Source organism: Rhamphochromis longiceps, linkage group LG22, assembly GCF_057381845.1.
Source record: "Rhamphochromis longiceps isolate RC_006_pf linkage group LG22, R_longiceps_female_GT1.1, whole genome shotgun sequence".
In the NCBI taxonomy this organism is placed as follows: Eukaryota; Metazoa; Chordata; class Actinopteri; order Cichliformes; family Cichlidae; genus Rhamphochromis; species Rhamphochromis longiceps.
The window spans coordinates 22,935,017-22,954,258 of NC_140577.1; the positions used below are offsets into that span (position 1 = coordinate 22,935,017).

The window sequence follows — 19,242 nt, forward strand, 5'->3', positions numbered from 1 at the left end:
CTGTTATGTTTTGGCAAAATCAAACACTGCTGCTTTATTTACAGTACTTAAAAGATGTCAGATGACTAAAATTTATAAAAGCTTCTTTCCTTGACGTCCACCCATTGGAAGCAGTGCATTTTTCAAGCAATGCTTTAGTAGATCCCCTCACTAAAGACATGACAGCTTTATTTTTATTAGTTGGCTTTTATTAGTCCTTTTTCAAGTATCTTCTGCAACTTGACCGTTCATGTTTTTATAAAGGCTATCAGCAGTAACTGCTGATAGCCTGATTACTTCCCCCAAAAAGTAATCCCGTTACTTTACTGATAACTTATTTTCAAAAGTAATTAATTACTTAGTTACTTTTTAAAAACACGATTTACAACCTGAATCTAAAACATAAAATAAACTATTTTTTGTGTTTACATTCAGTCTTTCAAATAGATGCAAGTAAAACACAGCAGAAAATAAATAAAGTCAAAGACTAGCTAGCGGTCCTTTTGCTCTATTTTCACCTGTAAAGCAGGAGTGGGGTAGGCGGAGGTGTGCTCTGGTGCAGGTGTGCCACAGCGGTCAGTTGAAGAATCCGTGAGTTTCTCTGTGAATTTCCCATTACATCATTGCGCACTCGATGCTTGTTTGGGGGGTGGGGGTTTTCGCTGTAAAAAGAAGTTTTCTTCCCACGCACAACGGACACTAATGTTTTTGTCACTTTTTATGGAATGAAACTCAAAGTAAGGTCAGTACTTCCACGTTTTAAACGCTGCACGCTCATACTCTCTCGCACTGATATATTATCCATTGTTGATCTGCACACAGCTGTTGTCACGAACGTCGCACTCGCTTACGTCATTGTCATGAGACATTCTTGCAAAAAAAAAAATCACGGTTTTAGTAATGCAGTAACGCAGCGTTCCTACGGGAAAGTAACGGTAATCTGATTACCATTTTTGCGATACTAATCCCTTACTGTACTCGTTACTTTAAAAAAGTAATCAGATTACAGTAACGCATTACAAGTAACGCGTTACTGCCCATCTCTGGCTAGCAGCTATCATACTGTATGAGAGTGTAGTTTGCAAACACACATCTGTGCTATAACTTTTCTTTTTCATAGTATTTTTTTAACCATAGTGTTTTTTGGTGCACATTAACTGCAGCAAAACAGCAGTTAATGTGCCAATGTTGCTAGCAAGAACACACCAACCCAGTATCACGGCAAAGTGTGTAATAGACACACTAGTCCACCGTATCCGTTTCATGTTTTGCCTCTCCAAAGTATGTAATGGACACGCATGCAGAAGTTGCAATAAGCCTGCAGTACCAGCAGAGGGAGATATTTAAAACAAAAGTGTTTAAATACCCATTATTAACACATTTACGTGTAAATAGCTACCCAGGTCAATCATGTGTTGCATAGGACCCTGGACTGTAGGTCATACCTTCATCATTCACTAGCGACTTCTTTGGTTTAAATATATTATCTCCCCCTGCTGGTGCAATTTATGCATGCAAGTGGTCACGTCATATCACGTGTTTGGGTTATATATCGGTATGAATGACAATTATTTGCATGTGGTAACTTTTGCAGCTTTCATGACAGGACTTTGTTCTTAGATCCTTTAGTCTAACCTGAACTTACCTGTTACTTTCAGACCAGTGTAATTAATAAATCCTTTGACTTTTGTCATATCTAACTGTTCCTGTTGTTGGGTTTGACTCATATTTCTTTTCTGCACTAATAGGGCTTTAATGTTATTTTGTTGCTAAATTACAGCGTGGGAAACTGTTGCTACTGTTTTGTATCAAAGTGTCTTTTGTGTAAAATGGCTTTTAATGAGGCTCTGAAAAGCTCTGGAGTTTTCCCACGTGCTTTTTTGGCATTCTTACTTGGCATTCTTCTCACTTACTTCTGACTAGTTAAACAGTTTCATATCTGCCTATTTCACATCACCACAGCATTTAGTTGGCTAATGCTACATTTTTTAGTAATGTTTCCACAACTTGTTTTCTACCTTTCTGCTTTGTCCCTTACATTTAAAGCAAGAAAAAGCAAATGGCAATTTGTGCACTGTAAAATAAGAAAATACATGCACACATACATAAATAAAGTCAAAATACCAATGCATAACTCAATAATTTTTGAGATTTTCAGCATGTAACTGTTGTTGACTTTGAAAGAGCTCTGGCAGGTTGACATTTCTTGTTACATACTTATTTACGTGTCCTATTATTGTCATTGTACATCTATGATGAAAATGTGGTTTTTCCACCAGATTACTGGGCAAGAAATATAAATAACAAATAAAAAAACAGGTATATTAATAAATAATAACATTATTTAAAAAATAAAAAATACAATAAAGATTTAGACAGAACAGTATGATACTAGCTTTTGAACCCACTCTACCCATCTTCTCCACATAAAGGTGGCCATTGGTGTGTAAGGTAAATGTGCCCAACACACCAAATGTATTTATGTTGGCTTGATTCTATCTAAAGAATGGTGATGAAATAATATGAAGAGCACACAGAAAGTTAACTGGAACATTGTGTTTTTCCATAGCATAGAAGTTAGTGCATTCACCTTACAACCCAATTGTCCCTGGTTTGCAACTAGTAGGAAACATAAGCCCAATTTTGTGTGGTTGGGTAACAAGCCAGCATACAACTCCTGTTGGTCCCAATCCTGGATAAATGAGAGGACTGCATCTGGTATAAAAAATCTGTGCCAAACCAAATATGTAGACCCATCTGCTGTGGGGAATAAGGGATCAGCCAAAAATTGTAAAGGCAAAGTTTTATGTTACTGATGCTAAAAAATATTTGTTTACTCAACAAGAAGTTATGTGCTTTTTGAAGCAAGAATTTGGTTGTTAACCTCACAGGAATATTGTAATTACATGAAGAAGAAAATTCAAGATGCAGAGAGCTCTAGTAAAGTAAAACCCACAACAAAAACTCACGGCAACAAGGTTCAATTGATATATAAGTTTCAGTTGTTTTGGGGTTTTTTATTGTCTACTTCATATTTATTTTGTTTAAACCATTTTTTACCATTCATCTATTGCAAAGACACTGTACAGTTCTTCTCACTTAGATCAGCACTGATGAATGAGAATGAGCGTTTAAAGCTCACCCACTTGTTTACTCATTCAAAGTAAGTATGTATAAGTATGTGTAAATCCAAACTACAGACATGTAGATATCTGGAACTGTGACATTTATCCTTTGCCTGCAAGAACAAAATGAGCAATTATTGCAGACTCCCTGTGTAGAGAAAAAGACTAGTCTTTATAGCCTCTCTCTGCAGAATTACATTCGTTGTGAAGGACACATTGTCCACATAAAGACATGAACAGCACACAAACACAAACACACAGACCAGAGTTGTAGGCTATTACCTGCAGCGTCAGCTGTTTCGGTCTCGATTCCTGTCTTCTCCTTGATACCGAGCCCTAAAAGCAAGGAGAGGAAATAGAGAGAGAGAGCGAGGAGATAATGAAATAAATACCATGCTTGGCTACACTTCAAAGAGAGAGGGAGAGCCTGATCTGCTCTACTGCAGCTAGAGAGGGAAGAGATGTTACATAAAGAGAAAAGATTGGGGGATAACTGTAACCACCACCTCCGCAGTAACACACACACAAACACACACCCAGACAAAAACACATTAATAAGCTTTGACTGCTCTGAGCTTGTTATCTAATAGCATTTGGTGTTTTGAATTATCCCAAGTTGCTGGTCAGCATATTTTTATTAGCACTGCATATATATATATATATATATATATATATATATATATATATATATATATATATATAGATAGATTTTCTTTTATTCCACCACTTTAGAGATGTACTGTGAATGGAAAGGTAGCCACTTTTGAGCAGTGCAAACCCTATCTAATCTGCATATCTGTACAAGTAAACACTTTCATGTGACCGCTTTTGTATTCTCGTGCAACACATGCAAGCAGGGGAGCCCTGCGGATATGTTCAATAGAAGCTATCCTCAAACATGCACCAGACCATCAATGTGTGTGCATCTTATTGCATGTGAATATATCATACTGTTCCCCTTCTGATGTTACGATTCACATTTAACGTACTCAACGCACAAAACGCGTGTTCCTTATTTGTAGATAGTCTGTAGAAGACAAATATCCCTGCCTGAAGGATGTGTTTTCCATCAGTTCACACCTGCACGTGCACAAGAATACACACCGACAAATAAATGTAACCTTGAACGGCTTACAAAACCTGTCAAACCTGCACTGAGACGCGTGCAATCACACAGGGGCGCACACATACAAACACACACACCGCCTTGCCCTTTTCACTTCATTTCTCTCCTTCTGCTGTAACATATCTGTTGACATCGACAATAAATTTAGCTCTAGCTGCCTATTATCTTTCACCCCGATGCCACAATTACATTAAGTACACTATTGCTCCGTGTGTGACTTTTTAATTTTATTTTTCAATGAGCAGCTTTTATTCCCCCCTTTTTCCAATCAATGAGTCTTGGAACTTTAAAGCTTCTTTAATGCCTTTTAGATCCCATTACGATGCCTCTGGTTTTCATGGGAAGTGGTGTTTGGTATTTTCAATCTTTTAGTCCCAGATCAAATTTACTATTAGCTTTGCTGTGGGGAAATTGGGCCGACGCGCAGATGTCTCCATTTGCATGCGGCAATCAATATTTTCAATATAAACATTTTCGCCTTAAAATGAATCATTTGCTTGCAAGATTGCACTTTAACCTTGTGTAACCTTTAATATCTGCAAATCTTATGCTCAATTAACCCTTCGGAAGGCAAAAGAATAAGTTAAGAGGAATGAGTTGCTGGCAGAGTAAACAGGGGATCATGTATGGAGGTCAAAAACATCCAAAGATGTGTGGATTGCTAGACTGAAGAGGCAGGTACCTGTAGTGTTGCCCATGAAAAGAGAAAGCAAGACAAAGCAAGCAGTTTATTTTAAGCTTAGTAAACAATATCTTATCATTATTGATTTTACAAAGGATTTCCTGTTTCCAAAAATGACTTTCCTTTTTTAACTATAGTGCATCATTGAGAAATTCGTGTTTTTCCATTTTCCTTTAGCTTTCTTCAGACTTCATATAACAAATGTTTCAGTCCAAGTATTCTGTCTCTGTTTCTGTCTCCTTCTTTTGCTTCCCCCCCCCCCCCCCCCCCCCCCCCCCCCCTCTGTCTCTGGCTTTCTCTGTACCATATATTCTTGTTTCCTTGAAAAAAAGAAAAGAAAAGAAAAAGCTGGTGTAAGCTGATCTGTTGGCAGGAATATGCTGTAGAGGGAAGCCGATCCCCATCTTCCTCAGTCTGTGAACCTCTATTGCACAATAAAACCTAGATTCCCTCTAGGCCCACCACAATATTACAAGGCATTTTTCCAAACTCCTTATTGTACATCCCACATCACACATACACAGACTCGCTGATTTATTCAGATCTATATATGCACATAGCAGTGAGTTGTCTGCCTAAATACATGGTCTGCTTCACTCTCATTTTAAATATAATCACACTGCGTGCATGTGTCTGTGCCATCCGATTCTGTCCAAACACTCAGCAGATGGTGACATTTAGGCCGTTTTCCCCACCATGGCAACAAGGTTAAGGGGGTAGAGTTGTTTGAGTGGGTGTGTTGGGTCAAACCTGACACACGCTTCAGTATGTGTAAATTTATAATCTGCTAAATCATGCTATCAGAGAACTGCCACAATTAAAGGCAGGCAAGGTTTTGTACAGTAAAGCATTAATGTATCATAGCAGGAATTTTGCTGCCTTGAGCTCCCCTGGTAGTTAGTCGCAGGGTCATATTAAATGTGAAGCAGACAGGAACTGATGTGCTGCAGGAAACTCCTGAAATTTAGAGTGGGAAGAGTCGGGTATGTCACGTCTGTCACTGTCTTGCAACCTTGTCTACACATTACATGGTAGCTTTGGTTTTCTTTAATCATTAATTACATGTCACTTTTTTTCTTTTGAGCAAAATGGCAATTAGTCACAAAAAAGTAATACAGAAGGGGGAAAGTGTTAGAAGTCGGAAAATGGGCAAGTGCACGGATTTGAGTGGGTTTGACAAGAGCCAAATTGTGATGGCTAGACCCCTGGGTCATAAATGTACGTGGGGAGTGAAGGCTGCAACCAACAGACGAGCTACTATAGCTTGGATAACCAAAATATACAATGCTGGTTCTGATAGAAAGGCATCAGGATACAGTTTGTTTCACATGGGTCTACATAGCCGCAGACCAGTCCACTTGTCCACTGCCAAAAGCACAACACAAAGTCTGAGATGTTGATTTGGCCTCAAAATCCAATGGAACATCTGTTGCTAATATCTTGGTTTGGGTCAGGCTGTTTTAGTAGCAACAGGGGGACCAAAGCAATATTAAGCATGTGGTCATAATGTTATACCTGATCAGCGTATGTTGTCCCGACATTTCAGAGGAGCCACATGATACTCATAACCAAAAGATATGATCTTTGAGAGAAGTGTTACATGTTATATCACTATACAAAACTGTTATATTTGAACCCAAACCATTTCTTTCTAAACCTGTCTGAGTTGTTTTTTATTGTTTTAGCCTAACTAAGTAGTTTTTAATGATTATTAATAAAATAAATCTCTTGTGTAGGAGTCAATCTGCGATCTGTGAGCGTCAGCGACGATGAATGATTCCCTGTCCTCGCAATTCCCTCCAGCCCCCCAAAATGTCGAGTTTTTCATCCTTTAAATGTGAAAAATATTCATTTCATGGAGACAAAACTGCAGATGACAAATTGTGTCGAGGCAGATGAAAATAAATGAAGCTCGGAAATTTGTGTGCAGGAACATGAAATAAAAATGGAAAAAGCCAAAAATGTATCAGCAGATTAAAAGTTCGTAACTGTTTCACAAATGGCTACGAGAATGGCTGTGTGTGCAATATGCTTTCACCAAACCTGCATGTTAACGTTATGAAATGGATAAACTGCAACACTTTGCTTGTGATCTATTAGTCTTTCTCTGAGGCTTCCAGGGTTGTAAAAGAAAGAAAGAAAAAAAAAGAAAAATTACCTTCCCGCACCATACTTTCCATTTCATCAATTTTCTTATCCTTAGCTCCAACAACTGTTTACTCACTCATGTGAAATTAATGGGTCTCACTATCAATATCTGCCCGCAAAAGTAACATCAATCAATATTGAAATTCAGGTTTGGAACACATTGAATAAATGCTACATGCCATTAAAGTGCTTTTTAAAGGGTATGAGACCATGTAATAATTGGCTTACATTTTCCCCACTGAGTGTATTGAGAAATGCATTTGCTTTAAGTGTTACTAAATTAGAGTTTGACGAATGACTTTCAGTTTTTCTTAGAACATCACATCAGTGCACAATCTACTTACCACAATATTACATTACCAGTGTCATTTTCATTTATTGTGTTTGCTTATTTACTATAGATAATTAAAGTAGTGGTGGTCATTTAATCAGTGTCCATACTCATAGCTCATACACAGAGTATGAAATTGCTACAGTGGGAAGCTACTTTTCACTGACAGAGCAAATCCCATGTTATAATTATTTGCCGTCTGTAGATTCGGGACCATATATGGCGATATTGACAATAATTCAGTGTAAATCCATTCTAGGAGTAATTTCCTAATGTGCGGTCATTTACTCCTCTCAGGTTGGGCTGCAATTAACCTGCCTCTTTACCTCTCTGTTAGCCCTTCACCTTCCTTTACAAGAAAGTGTGATGTTAGAGGATCTTCAGAGACTTCTGTTCTCTGCTGAACAGTCATTTTTCGGTGGTATTTTGAAGAATTAATATCAGTATTAAAAGGGAAAATCACTGATATCACTGATGATTGGTACAACAGTTCGATTCAGAGTTGATTTAAAAGCTATTTTAGATTCAGTAAATCACATAGTGTACTTTAGTTTCAGGTTTTTAATCACAACTAAGCTGTTTGTTCCAAACCATTCATCATATGCACAATTTGCACAACAACTGGCAGTTAAGCTAAATGGTTTTGATGAAGGTCACGGTCTGAAAAAAAGGAGCTGCTGATCCAGTTCTACACTGCGGTCATTGAGTCTGTCCTGTGCTCCTCCATCACAGTCTGGTATGGTGCAGCCACTAAACAGGACAGGAGCAGACTGCAGCGGACTGTACGGGCAGCAGAAAGGATCATCGGCACGCCCCTGCCCTCCATCCAGGATCTAAACCTCTCAAGAACCAGGAAACGGGCAGGGAAAATCATCACAGACCCCTCACACCCTGGACACAGACTTTTTGATCTGCTGCCCTCTGGCAGACGGTACAGAAGCCTGCAGACCAGGACCACCCGACACAGGAACAGTTTCTTTCCCCTCGCCATCTCCCTTCTTAACAGTTGACCTGTCACACTGCTCCCACTGCCAGACTGCAGCTGCACCTTATGTACATTTTGCAGTATTCATTCCACCTCATTCATTTCTGTATTTTATGTATATAAGTTTAGATTCGTTATTTATAGTTGATTTACACAGCTTTGTGTATGTATGTGTAATGTGTATATATAGACACGTGTGTGTGTGTGTGTGTGTGTGTGTGTGTGTGTGTGTGTGTGTGTGTGTGTGTGTGTGTGTGTGTGTGTGATTTACATTGCTGTGCTTGAGAGCCACCATCTACCGGAACCAAATTCCCTGTATGTGTCTGCACATATACTTGGCCAATAAACACGATTCTGATTCTGATTCTGATTCTGAAAAGGAGCATGAAGGTTTGTGGAATTTAACGATACAAATTTGAAAGACTGTCACAGTCCTGAGTCTGCATGACTATAATAACACGAATATGCGAGATGATGAACAAAACGATGTAAAATGTCACTAGCAGAACAGAGGCTGCTCATCATTATCCATAACTCCGCGAATAGTTTCACAGGGCCTTTGTGATGTAACCACGGATGGATTTCTTTCCTTTGCCTGATCCGAGTAGACTTCGCTATGTGGTGCAGTGGGTGTTAGTTGGCCAGCTTGTTTTTGCATTTATAGAGGTTTTTTTTTTTTTTTTTGCTCCACAACATTAATCACTGGGTGATTGCGTAAGACTTGCTGGCAAAATATTTCACTTTCATCTTGCAGAGCTATCTGTAAAGTTATTAAAAATGTGCCAAACGTTTTCGATCTTCAAAGATAAACTACAAAGTGAGTCTGCTGTATGAGACCTGAGCACTGTCGGGGTGCTGCCGTGCGGTGCTCTTGTTGTCGGAGTCACAACTTTAAAGATGCGATATCCCAAACTTGATATTAAGACTATGTGAATCCATCTAGAATCATTGAAGAAAGAATTCTAGTTCTTTCATGAATTAATTTGCCTCACAAAAAAAGTCAAGCTGTTTAAGTGACTTAATCTGTACTATAGTGTTCGTTGGTAATGTTTTGCCTTCAAATCGAAGCTACACTAATAAATAATTCCATAAACATGCTTTGAAACATGTGAACTACTTTCCTTCAATGCCCGCGTAGGTTCTCTGTTGATCCACTCCCTTCACGATTGATAAATCAATTCGTTACTCAGTTTCATCTCACACTTATGATTTACGCCTTCAATCAGCACACATGTTACATGTTAAGCTGGATCTATGAATATGTATAGGCGCCTTGGTGTGCTTGTGCTTGTGTATGTAGCATATCCATAGCTGAAAGACAAAGTGCCCTTTTGTGTGATCAAGGGGTGTAGTACTGCTGTCTCTTTTCACAGCATGAGATCCACTCAGCTTGCCTGCCATTTGTGAATAACTGATAAGGCAAAGTGAAAAGCAGTGACTTGGTGGTGTGCAGGAGCAAGTTTGATAAAAGGACAAACAGAATACTGACTTCTAAAATGTCAGCCCGAATAAATCAGATTAACAACATTAGTTCTTCATATTCCTTTACAGACAGAAGATCTTATCCAGATAAAGGACTTTAAACGGAGCAAGTACAGATGTGTGGCTATGCGGGTAAATAAATTAAGTTTGACTTTGAGGAAGGCTGAGATTTATAAGAGGCTGAAAGTAAAGATGAGAAGGGACAGAGTAGAGAATTTGATGCTGGAGGCCAGAGCGAGAAAGAGGAATGTTTCATGACTTGTTAATCAGAAGTACAGAGAGAGACTCCAAACACTTCGCACAAGGATACAGACTTCAAGTTTTGATAGTATCGAGCTAGCGTTCAAACGGGTGTAGCACGCGTGTATGTGTGTGTGAACGTCAAATGGATTATTTATCGAGCATGGGTGTTTGTGTGGGCTCATATAAAGGGCACGTGCTGATCTCTGCTGAGGGTTGCAAATGAGAGAGATACGCTACATCAATAAATCTGACAATACCATTCTCTACCACAGTGCACTTAAATCTATGCACTGAAGAATGGGTGGAGGCAGAGAAATGGAGTGTGAGGAATATGACAAAAAGAAGGGGGTGTCGTTATGCTTTATCAGAACTCCCTAAACACAGGCACCATATCCAGGGATATTCAGTTGCCCAAAAGCTATTTCACTCTATCATTCTGCAAGAACAAACAAGTTTACTGGAAGGTATTTGTGGTTTAGTGCATGATTATCTTTTTTATGGGAAAAGCCTCATTAAAGTTAGCATGTATACTGATGTCCATTTTAGACAGCTGCTGTCATAGAACAGTAGCTATAGTTGTTAGCCTTCAGGGTCTCTGAAGTAAAAGCAAAAGTATTATATTATGGGGGATATTATTAAGAGTAGAGTCAACATGTGAATGTGTTTATTGTGGAAGATGAGGTAGAATGGAAGACTTATACTGTGGAGACTGGTCCTTTCTATCCAATAACCTTTTGTCATTTAGACTCAGCAAAGTTTTTTCATTAGCAGCTAAGGTAACAAATCTATTTGTTCGTTGTCAGAAAAGGATCTCATTTGGGTTAAAAAATACTCTGTTAGCAATCTTCATGTCTCTTATGATGATATGTGTCAAATATGCAGATAACAGCTCATGTGCTACAGGAATCCTTACAACGTAACAAATATGCTACTCATGCTACATAGTATAATCTAGTTTTGTTACTCAGGTCTCTCTGTTGCCTGATAATGTCTCAGTTCAAAAGTTAGGAACCTATTCTCACTGCTGTTGGATCAAGTAGCTATGTATGAATTAAGGTGAGTCACTTTAGGGACAGATGCACAGAGTCACAATGAAGAGGGGGGATTATTACGGAGCTCTGCTGCCCCTCAGCTCTGTGGAGATTTAGAACTTTGAGCTCAGTGTGTCAGTTTCCTAGCACACAACTTAACTGCTGTGCTTCATTGCTATTGTGGCATCAATTTTAGCACAACAAGAATCTATTCTCAGTGAAAGGATCTAAAAGCCAGCAGCACTTAGCAAGTACTTAGCATGCTTCCTTAGCAAAATTAGCAACTAATGAACTAAACAGAGTATTAATATTGGATCTAACTGTAACTTTAACTTTAGCTAAAGCCTTTAAAATTAAGCAGAAACTTCTGATATAAAATCCAGCTTGGTGGTGTACATGCATAAAATTACAAAATGTATGTCTTTGTCCAACAAATTATACAACTATAAGTAAGGTCCACCTGTTGGCTATGCACGATCAACAGGTGGACCTTAGTTAATCATACATTTAGCAGACGTCTAAATGAAGGCAAAAAATAACTGTAAGATTATGTCAACTTAAAGAGTGACACCTCACAGCTTGTTTTCATGTCGCTGGTTTAAGCTCTTTTTCTTTCGTAATTTTGTGCATTTCGTGCTTGCACTTGGAAATGTTAGAAAAACTAGAGACTTGACAGGATTTGAGGGGAGAAAGGGAAACATGGGAAATCATATGCAACAAAGGTTCTTGGCTGGACTTCAACTCGCAGTGATTTATGATTGGAACCTTAAAGGCTTAGGCACACAGTACATTTAGCTTTTCTGAGTAATGACCATTCTTTTTTCTTTTTTGCACTAGTGTATGGCTTTCAATTAGCACTGATGACTAGGTTTATTGTGCATTACTGCCTGAAGAAATGCCTGCTGAATATGCGATAAGCAGGTTTTCTGTAGCCTCACTATCCAAGCTGAAAGAATTGAAGCTTGAGGCTACTCCACTGAGGACCTCAGGCCAAACATATCCATTAGTTTTACATGTTGCCTCAATGGGAGAAACTGATACACATTGAATCTTTAAGCAGGCAATAGATTTATTTATTTATTTTGTCATACAATAGTGACATGATTGGTTAGCTTTTGTGTATAGGTGTGGTGGGGTTTTTCTCTTTTTTTAAACAAAGCAGCGTTGATTGCTTCATAACCTGTATCAATGTCTTTGCTTGGTTCTTAAAGAAAAGAAAAAGTCATCTTGATATTTTAATCGTTGTGTCAACAGGGAGTTAAAAGGGAGTTTTTCCTTTTCGCTGTCGCCAAAGTGCTTGCTCATAGGGGGTCATATAATTGTTGGGTTTTTCTCTGTATGTATTATTGTAGGGTCTACCTTACAATATAAAGCGCCTTGAGGTAACTGTTGTTGTGATTTGGTGCTGTGTAAATAAAATTGACTTGAATTGATTAGAAGGCGTGAGAAGTTAAAAAGTTGACTTTTTACTTTAAGTATAATTTTAATTTTAAATAGCTACATTTCTTTATGCTTTAAAATAATTTTTCTCTATTACTTACTTTAAGAGACTGTTACTATTCCATCTGTATTGATAGAGGTAAGACGTGTGAAACATGTTATATTATTCTGTTGTAAGTGTGGGTTCAGCTAAAGTTTACGCTGCACACAAAAATATCGACAGTACCAGCGCATTTTGGTTTTCTCAAGTATGATCCTTAAACAGAGATTATTTTATAATTCAGTCATTCAGGGTGTTTTGCCTTGTGGTTTCACAGCATGGCTCAGCAACAGTTCAATGCAAGTTTATAAGTCAGGCAAGCTTTTCTGGAGACAGAGGCGAGGTTTTTAGAGACAAGTGTATGGGGAATAATACAACTGGTGATCATTAATATCCCATTTTATCATCATGGGAAAAGGATCCTGCTGTGTAAAAGGAATAGATACAAATCATTTTTTATGCTAGAGTGAATTCAAATGCTAAATATATATAAGGTCCCTTTTTTAAGTTCCAGGGCAAGAACACATACAAAGCATTAAAATCTTTTTTTTTCTTGAATCAAAGTATATGTTTCCCCTAAACTACATTCAGTACTCTACTGTCGAGGACAAAAGACCCATTTTTGATCTGTCATTAATGATGCTTTAAAGCACTCTGTGAAATAATAATCCCAGTCAAGGACAGCGATACTTTTTAGTGCTGTGATATTATTTCAAAACTAGTGCCCCAGCACTGTTCTGTCTTGCAGATGTTTTATGGTAAAGACAAAAATCAGATGAGTCATATTGTCACTTGCACGGCATTAAAGAATAACGACAGAGCCAAGAGGAGCGGGAGAGGATGGTGAGACGGGGAGTGAGGGATATACATATTTTGCCATCCTTGGTGATAACATTAATGTCAAGGTGGAAGGGGGAAGGAAGACATCAAAGCTAATGAATATTTATGGATGCCCATAGTAAAGTGAAGTGGGACAGAATGGCCTCATGAAGACGGCACTTTAGGGCCTACTCCAGCACAGACTGTGGCTCTATGAATATTCATTGCTCATTGTCCCAAAAACAATTTGCTTAACGCTTTTGACTTCTTTTCATCCGTAAAATGTGTGTATTTTATTTTTTTTACCTATGCATGGTTTGGACTATACTGTATCTGCCCTCACTTTTGTTCGGTCTGTTACAGAAGACACTTTGATTTTTGGCACATAAATGAAACAATCCAAAAGTCTGTATTTATTAATATATAGCATAGGGCACATCGATCCCTTCAGTACAGAAAGGAAAAAAATATAAGAAGTTTGTCATATAGATAATTCATTATATTCATACAGCTAAGTGACATGTTTTTCACAGGGCCTGTGTCCCCTGTGCAGATTGTGCAGATATTCATTCTGTGTATTTATCTTTTAATTGGTTTAAGTAGGACAGTCTGTAACAGACAGGTACAAGACTATAACCCCGTCACATGCCAGACAGCATCATCCTTGAGCAGATTTCACAAGATGCTACATTCCTTCCACCTTTCCCCCACTGTGCAATGCATTTGTCTCTATAGCTCACACTAGTGCTGTTTGAAAGCTCTTTGGATCATTCATTCTGCATGTGTGTGTTGGGGGGGGGGGGGGTATCAAGGTGGGAATGTGGTAGAAGAAACACCCAGTCTAAATAGTAACACAAGACTAAGATGAAGGAAAGAAAGGAAAAAAAAAACAGAATATCACAATGTTGCTATGGTTACTTGTCCCACACGACTACCAGCTCTTCCCAGAGTAAACAGTGCCTGATAAGGGAACAGAAGTACGGTGCCTTTGAGTGGTGTGATGTTGGCAAATGGAGGCCTACAATGAATATTCTGTGTACAAGTACTCGTATGTTATATGTGTGTGTGTTTTTGCAATATGTCTCCGGTTGCTGTCTTTGACAAAAACAAACATAAAAAAAAGAATTAACACTTTTTTCTTCTTCTTCATCACTTACATATGGGACATTTTTAAAGAACATTTGTCTTTCCTGTGCTCCTCACTGCACAACAGGGTGGCATACTGGTTTCGGAGACCTTCCCGTGAAGCAGATTTATTGTCCAGAAAAATTGCGTGTAGGTCAACTGTCCTTGAGCATGACAGTATTTTATGCACTGTACATCACTCTGAGTTAGCATCAACAAAATGCTTCCCCCCACTCCAAAGGGGATTATTTATTTTTCATGTTAAGTGATGCAAATTGTGTACATATTTCCCCTGTTGTTGTATAATGGCTTTAACTTTAATTCACTTCTTCCTTCAACATCTCTTCCTCCTCCATCTTTCTCGTTGTCTTTTGTTTGGCCCTCATTAAAATCTCACACCTATAAGCGTAAGTGCCTCTTGCTGTCTAACTCTGGGGAGTCACCTCTTGACATTGGTGAAGTAAGCCTCTTACCAAAATCTTGTGGACTACATGTGCAGTGATGGAGGGCCTTATCAGACTTGTATAAATCCTGTGAGTACAGGTAACTGCTGCATTTCACTAATCTGAGCCTAAAGGAAGTGGAGTTGCTCTCAACGTACAAACATTGTAGGTCATTGTGTAGGAAGGTTTAGTAATCTGATTGGCACTGTCATGCTACACTTCACACTAATAATTAAACAGTTTAACATAATTTTTAAAGTCAATACCTGATGAAATTTTGTCAGTGTTCACTATGTAGATAGAATTTGCATTTGTACCAAGATATTCTTTTGCTATTGGTTAAAAATCCGTGGTCCCTCCCAGTCCAAGATGGCACTCGTCTAGAATGAGATATGGACCATATAGAACTTGTTGACCATTATAAGGATAATATATAGTTATGTAGTGCACTCCAGACAGCCATACTTGTCAGTGTGAAAAATACTCCCAAAATAACCAGTGCAAGTGCAAAAGGATGTAATTTCCGGTTCACGTGGCATGCCCTTGTGGTTGTACATATGTGGTTTACCTGCCATTTCATTTACATACAACACACCATGAATTTCAGAAATTCCACTGTTTTTCTCTCTTTTATGCATTAATGTTTAATTTGGATTATATAACAAGAGCTTGGGCCCACTACAAGCAAGTTACCAAGACTACAGCTGAGGAGAAGAGAAAGAGAAGGATGTTTTTATTCTCTTTCACTCAGCTGGCTCACAAGAAGATGACATTTTGTGAGCTCATACACTTGACATCAAATAATCAAATGAGAATATTAAATAAAATTTAAAAATAGGTAAATAAAACCTAAGATGTGCTAAGTTGTGTCTTACTATTGTATAAGAAATTAAGGCAAATGCAGAAGTGTGTGAAAAAAAATTATACCACCCTTATTATTTCCATGTGAATGAAGAGGGTAAGTAGCAGCCAGGTGCTGCTAATCAAATGTACCTTATTAACTGATCTTCAGCAAATGTGAGCACCTCTGTAAAAGCAGAAGGTTTGGCACGGGGGTATTTAGAGCATTCAGGTGTGTTTTAAATCAGTGCCAAGGAAGAAAGACATCAGCAATAATCTTAGAGAAAGAAATTGTTTCTAATCATCTACAGAGACTGCAGAGACTATGAGACCTTTTTCAAACCATTTGACATCCATCATTCCGCAGAAAGATGGATTATTCACAAGTGGAAAACATTCATGACAGCTGCCAATTCCCTAAGAGTGGAAATCTTCACCCCAAAGTCAGAACATGCAATGTTCAGCCTCGGTTAACATGTTAGATGTTAAAGTTTATGACATGACAAGTATGGCTTGTTTTGAATAGTTGCCAGGAGAAAGTCTCTCCCCTCTAAAAAGATCATGTTGCATCTGAACCAACCACAGGACTTGTGGAAAAATGTCCTTTAGACAGATGACACCAAAGCAGACACATTTGTGCTGATATGCTGTTTTTGGTATCGGCCAAATGCGATGCTGTGCATTATGGCCAAACACCTCATACCATCTGTGAAGCACTGTGGTGGAGGGGTGATGAGTTGGCTTGTTTTGCAGCCACAGGACCTGGACACCTTGCCGTCATTGAGTCAACCAATGACTGTTGTATACCAAATTGTTCTAGAGTCAAATGTGAGGCCATATGTCAATAGGTCATGAAACAGGACAATAATCCCAAGCACAGCTGCAAAAGTCCAGTTCAAACCGCATTGCATTTGAAATGTGCTGGAGGAATTTAAGAGAACCATGCATCAATTAAGTTAAGAAAAAAAAGCACATCAGCCCAGAAAGTACCTCATTCATGAGATGGCTTTCCAAGTCCTGCATCTTTGCATCTGAACATATTATTTATATAGAGCTCATTAATTCAAAGAAAATCTTTGTTTTTTTTTCTTTGCAGTTTCATTTTTTTAATTCATCAATGACTTTTTGTGGTATTGTGTAGTAGCTTTGTAAAGTTTTGTAATGTGTTTACAGTACAAAGTTGTGGTAAAAGTATGTGTTGTCTTGAGGCATTTATTGAATTTCAAAGCATAGTAATATTTTTTGCAAGAAAAAGTAGGTATTATGCTATAAGGTTATTGGTAGAGTGGTGCAAACATTTCCCATCTCCCACGCATCCTCTTCAAACCACAATTATGCAGAACCACTTGAAAGTCTTAGGTGATGGAGCCGACACACTGAGAATACAAAAATATAGTGACTATTGAAGTAGTTTCAAGTAAAATGCTAAAACACTGTATATAGAGGTTTTTTTGTCAGCTGTGTGTGTGTGTGTTGTGTGAGTCAAAATCAAGCTGTTGGCGGACCCTCACTGTGTCGGTGATGGTAATAGTTTGCCAGAGCCTTGGGGGAGCTTCTCAGCAGGCGATGGTGTGTGTATGTGTACGTGATGTTGTCTGTGTGTTTGTGTGCACATATCAGCAGGAAAGGGTAGAGCAGGCCCCACAGTGCATGTCTCAACAGCCAAGTCATCAACCCTTTTAATCCAGCCCAGCAGGGATGTGTTTGTGTTTTTGACGGCGCTTGTGTGTGTATGTTTGAAGAACTTCGTGAGAAGTGCTGCCATGAAGTTGTTTATATTCTACTCTGAGGAGTGGCAGAAAGCTGTCCAAAATATTTTCAGCTTGATGTGATTTTTTTAAATACAATATTGAACTTTTTCTCTTTTATCCATGGCATGTTGATTTTGTTTGAAAGTATTGCCTAATATGTCTAATGTCCAATCAGATCTCTCTCTATCCCCGCCTCACCCATCCTATTCTCTCTTCTCTCCCCCTGCAGGACGAATGTCATAGGATGAACACTGCTGGTGGGGTGTGTCTGTCTGTGCTGTCCTCTCTCCTGGCTGTGGCTGGGGCCCTGGCTGCCGTGTCTGCCCTCGCTCTAGCTCCTCTCTCTGCCCTGGCTGAGGCTGCCTATGGGGTTGCCAATAGCGTCCCCAGCACCGGGGCAGAGGGGGCCCCCTCGCCTTTGTCCTCACCATGCTCCAGCCTTGTAGCTGGGGTGCTCTATGGCTCTTTCTCCCTAAGGGAGCTTTTTCCCTCCAGGGCACCGGGTTGTTCCTGGTCTCTGGAAAACCCGGATCCCACCAAGTACTCCCTCTATCTCCGCTTCACGCGCCACCCTGTCATTTGTAGGACACACTCCCCCATGCTCCTTTCCCTTGACCACCACCTAGCCAATCAAAGCTGTCCCCTGCACTTACAGACGGCCACAGCCAGAGATCAGGAAGTCATCGATCTTTGTGGCAGCCGCACCAGTTCAGACGGACCTTACTCCTTTCTGCAGTTCGATAAGAACTTTGTCCAACTGTGTCTAACGAGACATCCAGCTGCAGATGAGCCTCAGGTATCTAAGGAATTGCTGGAGCTGAGACTGGTAGAGGTGTTACTCATTAACAACGAAAACTCCAGTCAGTTTACCTGCGGTGTGCTCTGCCGATGGTTCGAGGAGTGTTTGCACACTGATCACAATGGAGACCAGGAGGTTTCTGATGGGGATGGTTGTGGGATGACCCAGACAGGCTGTATTTGTCCAAATCACAACATTATGGCACCACCTGTTCCTCTGCTCCCAGAGACACCGCACACTTTCAGTAACGGGTCACTGGCTCCTGATGACTGTTGCGTCACCGAACTGCATTCCAATGATGCAATCGCCATAGCGCCCCGAGACGTACGACAAGGTAGGATTCCTTTCACTGTAATTTATGAGGTGGTGTTTCAGTGCTGGTCTTGCTATTTTCAGTGCATCACACATGAGCACACATCCCTATGTGAAAATTACTTTGGCCTTGTAACACAACGTGCAATAAAGCAAGATAGTCCAAGGTGCAAGCTGACCCAAACACTCTGAGTTGTTTATTTTATGTATCCACTTGGAGTAACAAATGGAAAAGAAAAGTTTGTTATCGTGCCTTTTTGTAGCACCTCGAGAAGCGGTGGAGGTGGCGAGAGGAGGGTCACATTGGCTGCTTGACAGATAATTTATTATTTGAATTTTGTCTTTTGCATGTTGGCCTTTAATTAAAAAAAAAAACGAAGCAGTTCAAAGGAGGCCCTTTAAACCTTCCATCAAAAGATTTGTAATGCCTGACAGAAATCCAGCCTTTTGATCTATATTTTAGAGATTCCCCCATGTGGCCAAGGGGTGGGTCTCCCATGACTTCAGTTTACATGCTGAACGGTATTGTGTGTGTATGTGT

General features: G+C 39.3%; 1 protein-coding gene across 1 annotated transcript in view; it reads left to right on the top strand.

The window, feature by feature from the left end:
* Positions 1-19,242, top strand: part of adgrb2 (adhesion G protein-coupled receptor B2) — a 257,215-nt gene that overhangs the window by 58,744 nt on the left and 179,229 nt on the right. The window contains exon 2 of the mRNA XM_085395366.1: positions 17,820-18,723. Within this exon, the coding sequence (XP_085251492.1) occupies positions 17,835-18,723 (889 nt within the window). The 5' untranslated portion in view covers positions 17,820-17,834. The remainder of the gene's footprint in view (positions 1-17,819; positions 18,724-19,242) is intronic.